This window comes from Chelon labrosus (assembly GCF_963514085.1).
Source record: "Chelon labrosus genome assembly, chromosome: 22".
NCBI classification, from domain to species: Eukaryota; Metazoa; Chordata; class Actinopteri; order Mugiliformes; family Mugilidae; genus Chelon; species Chelon labrosus.
In genome coordinates, this window is record NC_140355.1 from 4,941,650 (window position 1) to 4,948,783 (window position 7,134).

Here is a 7,134-nt window from a genome sequence, read left to right on the forward strand (position 1 = left end):
ACATTCATATTCTGTTAAGTAATTTATGTTTTCCAACACTATGGGGCAATTTTAAAGTACTTTACAGAAAGGGTATTACTGATATTTCTGAGAAGTTTTTTTAAGGAGCACACCATTGCTTGTCTAACAGTGTACCATCAATGAAGCACTCCAAGGTTACCTAAAACCACAGGAGTTTATTTTGGTATCCAGTTAAGAGAAATCAATTAGTAATATGCAACACATGCTTTGTGTAAAACTGACGGTCATGCCTAGTCTTTGACCCGCCTCAAGTTAGTATGAATTCAGATGTAGTTTTTGGGGCTCCTAAACCCTTGATATAGATTTGTTCTCCACTGTTCTGTGGAAGATGATTCATTCTAAATAGCTGGTCTAAAACTTGGTCATGTACTTCCCATTTCTGCATGTGCTTCCTGTCTCTGACTGCACTTCCTGTCTGAATGTGCAGCTTCCGTGGTTGGAGCGGTAAAAGTCACCATTGCGACCTCCATATTCTCTTCATCTAATGTAGCGTTAATGGCTGCATTATCATCAGACAAAAACTACATCAGACGCAGACATGAATGCACTCTCTCCTCTTTCTCTCTGTCCTCATTTCACCAGCTAATATTCCTGGTAAGAAACAGATGTTTCCATGACGACAGACAAACACCACGGTTGCCAAGTTACAGCCTGTATCCATGGAAATCTGGTATGTGGTGGCATCTGATGTAGTCTAAAGAATCCCTCTGTTTCTTCTCTTCTTTTTTTTTGTTTATTTACTAATGTTAGAAAATGCCTCCTTCACACAGCTTGAATAATGAGTCATTTTGACTCTGCGAGGCAGCAAGTGAGAAGACATTATGCGGCGAAGTAAAGGGATAAGATGTTAACACCATATGTCAGGTCAGCCGTGCAACAGACTGAGGTGGATCCATGCCAGTATTGTGGGTCGAAAGACTAGACGAGCTCATTCATTCATTTTCTACCTGCAGACATCCTTTATGTTTATCTTCTCGTGGTTTCATTATTTCAAATCACATCTCTATAAGGAGGTAAGAAATCTGCTGTGACACTTTGACCTCTATCTCAGTGGTTTGACTGGTGAATTACATTTTTTTGTTGTCTGTGGGTTCACGAGGAGCTACCGAGAGACGAGAACTAATCCAGTGGCTCCACCTAGTGGTCGATTTTAAAAAACTGCACCATTTACTGTATTCACAGCACAGAGACGTTTTAATTGTCTGCAAAGGCAAAGTAAATATAAAAACAAAAACAAATGCCTCAATATCGAATTAATGTTATAATATGGAGCCCAGTTTTGGTGCTTTCACAAGTCCTTTCAAAATAAATCCCAATATGAATACAACACTGCGTAAAACTTCTGAAAAGACAAGGTATGGTTTAAAACATTAACTTTAAGAAGTAACAACGATTTAATGTATTCTAAAATGTCACAAATTACTTTTATGCCTTTGATTTTTGTTTTCTGTGTTAAGGACATGTTTTAAACACAGCAACAAAATTAGACATGACCACAGCACTGTTGTCTCTTTATTTCACTTCTCCCACTAACACATTCACTTATGGGCATGCATAATAAGCATGTATGCCCAGAAAACAAAACCAAACAAAAAAACTAATCTAATGATCTGGCACAAATATTGCTACCAAATTCTTGGATAGTCACAAAAACAAACACTCAGTCTGCATTTGTTTAATTTGTCCCGACACTGTTGTGCAGGTCAGGTAAACATAGACAGATCATTGTAGCTCATGTATTGCTACTATATCTAAGCAGCAGAAAGCTACACTTTCCTTCTACTTGCTTTCATCTTTTTCTTCTTCTGAATCTAGCAGGCAGGTCCTTGCGATGGCCCCCGTCACTGTATAGGGGTCACAGTTTGCTGCAGGCCGGCGGTCCTCAAAGTAACCTCTCTTGTCTTGGCCCACCTGCCGCGGGATGCGGATGCTGGCACCACGGTTGGCCACTCCTGCAGAGAAGTCGTCGATGCTGGAGGTTTCGTGGAGGCCTGTGAGACGCCTCATGTTGTCCTGGCCTCCGTGCGGGTCGTACACACGGATGTGCTCTTCGTGGTTTTTGCCCAGTTTCTCGATGGCCTCCTCGATGTGCCTGTCATCAGATCAGAGGGAGGTGAGTTGGCGACGCAGAGGTCTCCGGTCTAACTTTGCATGAACAATGTCTATTTAAAAGTGATGAATGTTTTAGTCTTCATAAGGCTGATTAAATGTGATGTCAGGCTATGTCTGAAGATTTATGACCTCATACAGTCTGTTTGAACTGGCACTATGTTCACCACCTGGCAAAATGTGTCTAGCTGTCATTGGAAGCTGGGAAGATACTCAGCCTGACAAACGCACTGAGCCAAAATAGTAAAAACACCAGCAGCACTGGCAACAATCCTCTGGGACTTTGTTATTACACAGATCGGTCAGTAGTGTGAACAATTATTGAGCTTGACAAACATACATTTCCAGTTTTCTGCGTAATTTATCTACAAGGAGAGTACAGTGCCCCTCAGAATTTTCTACATTTCTGCATAAAAATAACTCAGAACCTCAGTGGATTTTCGCACAAGTCCGGAAAGTAGACAAAGAGAACCCAATCAAACAAATTAAACCGAAATATTACACCTGTGCATGTATTTATTCAAGAAAAAGAATCATTTGCACATAACTGCAAGCTGCAAAAGTAAGTGTACCCGTGTGTTCAGTATCTTTTGCAGCAGTTACAGCAACTAAACGTTTTTGGTAACTTCTAATCAGTCATCTACTGTGGCCTGGAGAGATTGTAGTCCATTGCTCTAATATCCACATTCGGGATTTGTGTGAAAACTTGCTAAAGTTTTGAGTCATTTTTAAGCCACTTTCATACTTGCTTCACCTTCACCTTTCAGACCTGGTGTCTAATAATAATATGTCACATGACTTGGATATTTAAATGCTTATTCATTCCAAATGAATGCATTTAAACAAGCTTCACAGGAAAGGTTTACTTACTGCAGGCCTCCTTCTTCCCTCATCGCCTTGGTGCTGACATTTGTGTGGCAACCAGCACCATTCCAGTTGCCCTTAATTGGTTTGGGGTCCAGTGTTGCAACAATCCCAAAATCTTCACACACACGGTGCAACAGGAAGCGTGCGACCCACAGATGGTCGCCCATCTCAATGCCCTCGCAGGGACCGACCTGGAACTCCCACTGAAGTCAGAAGAAACAGAGAGAAACAGAGAGAAACAAATGTAAAACACGAATCCAGGTTCGATGCATAATCACGCCCAGGTGCTCGCACTTACCTGAGATGGCATGACTTCAGCGTTGGTGCCACAGATTTTAACCCCGGCATAGAGGCAGGCCTTGTAGTGGCATTCCACAATGTCTCTTCCATAGGCGTTATCAGCGCCCACCCCACAGTAGTAAGGGCCTTAAAGTGGGGGACAAGGTGGGAAGATGGTTAAGACAAAATTAATCAAAAATATGCACACACAAAAAAAGCGTAATGAGATTAGGTTGTACGTTGAGATACACCATATAAAGAGTTTACTGGGAGGCCAATTACCTTCTTCTGAGTGCCCCTTTCAGATCATTTTATAAGTCAAAGACACTTAAGTTATTTGTCAACTTCTTTTCGCTCTTTGTGGTGTTTAGTGATCATTGTTGGCACAGTTCAGTACTTCCCATGAATGAAGTGTACACACAAGAGAGAGAAATTACACATAATTCACCTTGTGGTCCTGGGTATCCGTTTGGGGGCCAGCAAAAAGGATGTCCATCCACTCCTAAAAGTGTGTACTCCTGCTCCATTCCAAACCAAATGCAGTGCTCTTTGACCTTCTCCATCACTTTGTTGCAGCTTGTCCGGTGGTTAGTTTCTAGTAAAGCAAAAACAAAAGCCAGCACAGCTCGTTCGTCAGGAACATAACGAACACGACCTCAGCAGCAAAACCTGAGCAGACATGTGAGAAATGTACCTGCAGGTAAGCGGTTGTATTTGAGAACCTCGCAGAGCACCAGCTTGTTGGGGTCGAGGGTGAACGGATCCCTGAACATGCGGACGGGGATGAGGTACATGTCGCTGTTGGAGCCTTCGGCCTGGTACGTGCTCGAGCCATCAAAGTTCCACTCAGGAACATCTGGCAAGATAAAGATTATGTATCAGCAACTCTTCTCACCATAGGCGAGGAATGTCACAAACTGGATTTGTGACATTCTGCTAGCTGTGCAACCTGATAAACCTAAAAGGTCTTTGTTTACAACTTAAGACTGACGTCTTTGTGTGGGAAGAACTGAATCATGACCCGAAAGTAAAAATAGTCCAACTGAAGATTGAAAAAAGATGTAGACGTAGACGATTTATGATTTTTGGGTGAAAAACATGTATTGTGCAATGTTAGGTGAGTTTTCATGCTTTCTGGCCAGTTAAATAGAGAAAGGAAGAAAAGACGAGGACAGAAGGGAGAAAAACAGAAGCAGGAAAGAAAGAAAGAAAACACATAAGCCTCTTGTAAACTCCTCTCTTTCTTCCTCTGTGTAGATTCTGTCAGGTGATATACTGTAACGTGCTAACATATCTTGTCATCTGACTCTTGTCACAAAAAGTGAATGAGGTCAGTAAAGACTGATTGCTTTGTTCGCAGCCTGTGAAGTAGAATTTTGAAGAGTAACTCTAAACTGGACCAGTGTTTTGGTCAAATATTTGTTCTCCTGCTTTGTGTTAGGTTTTCTGTTTCTGTTTTCTGTTAATTAGCTGACATGCAGTCTTTAGAGAAATACCACAATCATACAATACACCCATCATTTCTTTTTAATTAATTCCTCCAATTTTCCCAGATTTGCCATATTTGGAGACTTGAGTCTTAAACAAGTCCTACATATCCTAATTGTTCACAGAAGAGCAGTCAAATAAACATATTCCATACATGTTGACCTAATCTTGATCTGAAAATTGTCCTCACACTCCATTTAAGTCGTGTAAAATGTTCAGTTTTCAGCCAACTTTTACACCGCCCCGACATAATAACTCACTCAGAAAGAGGCCATTTACCTTCTACACTAGCTGGCTCTGTGTCCAGAGTCCTTGTCTTGTTGCGGAGTCCCTCTCCGGTGCCATCAATCCAGATGTAGGTGACCTGGCACTTCTCTCCCTGGGGCAGGGTCATGTACTGCTGGCGCACGGCCTTGTTGAGGCGAGAGCTGACCGACGTGTGGTTCGCCATGATCGCCTACAGTAAGAGGGGCAGAGTATTACCATCAGAGGGGCTGCTGTGCTTGTAGCGTCATGCATACTCTTGTGTTTGACACGGGCACCATCAGGACAGGCCAACCAAACCATGAAAAATAAATGAGAAAAGGGGCCCCAGATGGCTACTCTTTAGCATATTTTGCAGTAATAACAATAAACCCCCTTCAAACTATGAAGGCCCTACAGTTCATCAACAAGACACCACAGCCACACCTAGGGACCCCCTTCTTTGGGCTGGGAGATAGCACATACTGTATATGTCTTTTCCCCGAAGAGCCTAGAAGGGCCACTGCCTGTGTCACAATAAAAAAACCTGCAAGTTGTCACTTAGAAAGAACTTCTTCTTTTCTACTCTCCCTCAATACACACGTGCTTTAGCTTCAAACTGCAGTTCACCACCTCTGTGTCTGAAAGCACTCCCTCATTCCCATCTTGACAAACAGGTGTCGCTTTTCACAACAGCCATGTCCACGTCTACAAAATGAGACAAACTGTTGTGTGGAATTGCTGAAGCCCGTCTGGGATGCATTCACAGACATTTAGACAATCAGACAACAGCAAATTGTACTAAATCCATACAGTATCCAAACTAGTGGATCCTGCATATCATTCAAGTAATCCTGTGTAGGTTTGTGTTTTTCTGTGTAGTGCTGTTTGTTGGAGTTTGTACGCCGGCTGTACATGGCTGAAATGACAAAGAGGGTCTTGATCAGCAGAAACTTGTGTTCACAGAGAGTGTATATGTAAACACAAAATACCCCTGTCCGTATTATTGTATGGCAATATTTGTTTCAGATTGCGTCAGACAATACTGGCACGCATACCAGATCATAACATTGCATCGGCTGTTACTTTCTGCTGTACAAGCACCCTCTGCTGGAGTTGTAGTCATTCATGGGTTTGTCTCAGGACTGTGCCACAGAGAAGGAGTGCTTTCCGTTTAAAATGATAAACTGAAGCAACCTAAGAGACAGTAATGATATTGCAGCAATTCATGTGTGTAGTACCAAAACTGATGTATTTGCGAGCAATAGTTTTGTTTTGTTCAGAGCACCTGTCAACAGTTTAGGTCCCCAGGGCACGCTTTAAAGACTGGCCCTGAGTGCATGTTTCTACTTGTTATTGACATTCCTCCTATGGTTGAAAACATAAGCTATAAGTAGGTCAAGCACATCCTAATGTAATGTCATAACTTACCTACAATTATGTTGTTTTACCATGATGCTCAATGTAAAAATGTAAAAATCCCATCTACTTATTTTATTTTGCTTTAGTTTTCTTTTCCCACAGTTTATTTTATCAACTCAACACCTGAAATGATACCACCTTCAGCTCTTGGTAAGAATGTCCAACCTTTATCATTTTTAGTCTGGTAGTAACAGCACGGCTTTAAACCTTGAGATTTACAAAGATATATCAGTCTGCTCCAAGACAATATCTATTCCCGGTTACTTCAGACAGCTTTCAGGTTTGGCTATATTACATAATTAAAGTGCTATCCAAACAACTCAACAAAAACAAATGAAATATAGTATACACAGAAATACATTGACTTACTCAGCCACAGGTGACTTCAGGCGTAGTCGACCAAACAACTCAGAGTGACGTGCCTAAACCTGTTTGTGCTATTTAACTACAATGGGCTGTCCACTCTGATGACACAGACACACGTATCCCTAATATGGCAAGTCAAAGGCTGTCTTCAAGAGTAGGTGTAGGTTGTTTGTGATTCCATACCACGATGTTTTCATTAGACCAAATCAAATGCTGTGTCACATTAAACAGGGTCAACTTATCTGGAAACATGTCTACTTTACTCTGCTATCTGAATGATTTTTTTTATTATTATTATTATTTTATTGAACACAAACAACACAAGCACTTACAGGACAA

General features: G+C 41.6%; 1 protein-coding gene across 2 annotated transcripts; it reads right to left on the reverse strand.

Annotated features, from left to right (window-relative positions):
* Positions 1 to 1,515: 1,515 nt before the first annotated feature.
* On the reverse strand, positions 1,516 to 6,831 carry LOC311507981 (glutamine synthetase-like). Of its 2 annotated transcripts, XM_084572562.1 has the most exons (7): positions 6,799 to 6,831; positions 5,044 to 5,221; positions 3,971 to 4,132; positions 3,725 to 3,871; positions 3,296 to 3,423; positions 3,001 to 3,200; positions 1,516 to 2,113 (listed from the first exon to the last, which is right to left on the reverse strand). In XM_084572562.1, exons 2-7 carry the CDS (start codon positions 5,213 to 5,215, stop codon positions 1,801 to 1,803), a joined length of 1,122 nt encoding a protein of 373 aa, XP_084428688.1. In that variant the 5' UTR covers positions 5,216 to 5,221; positions 6,799 to 6,831; the 3' UTR covers positions 1,516 to 1,800. The 2 variants fall into 2 exon arrangements, with proteins under 2 accessions (XP_084428688.1, XP_084428689.1); XM_084572563.1 differs by lacking the exon at positions 6,799 to 6,831 and having other exon boundaries at positions 5,044 to 5,497.
* Positions 6,832 to 7,134: the final 303 nt, after the last annotated feature.

Bases quoted from the DNA above. Each gene is read 5' to 3' on its own strand.
- LOC311507981 (XM_084572562.1), bottom strand. From the start codon at position 5,215: ATGGCGAACCACACGTCGGTCAGCTCTCGCCTCAACAAGGCCGTGCGC. The intron at 3,872-3,970 runs GTACATTTCTCA...TTGCTTTACTAG, and splicing joins ATACAACCGCTTACCTGCAG to AAACTAACCACCGGACAAGC. The intron at 2,114-3,000 runs GTAAGTAAACCT...ATCTGATGACAG, and splicing joins AGGGAAGAAGGAGGCCTGCA to GCACATCGAGGAGGCCATCG.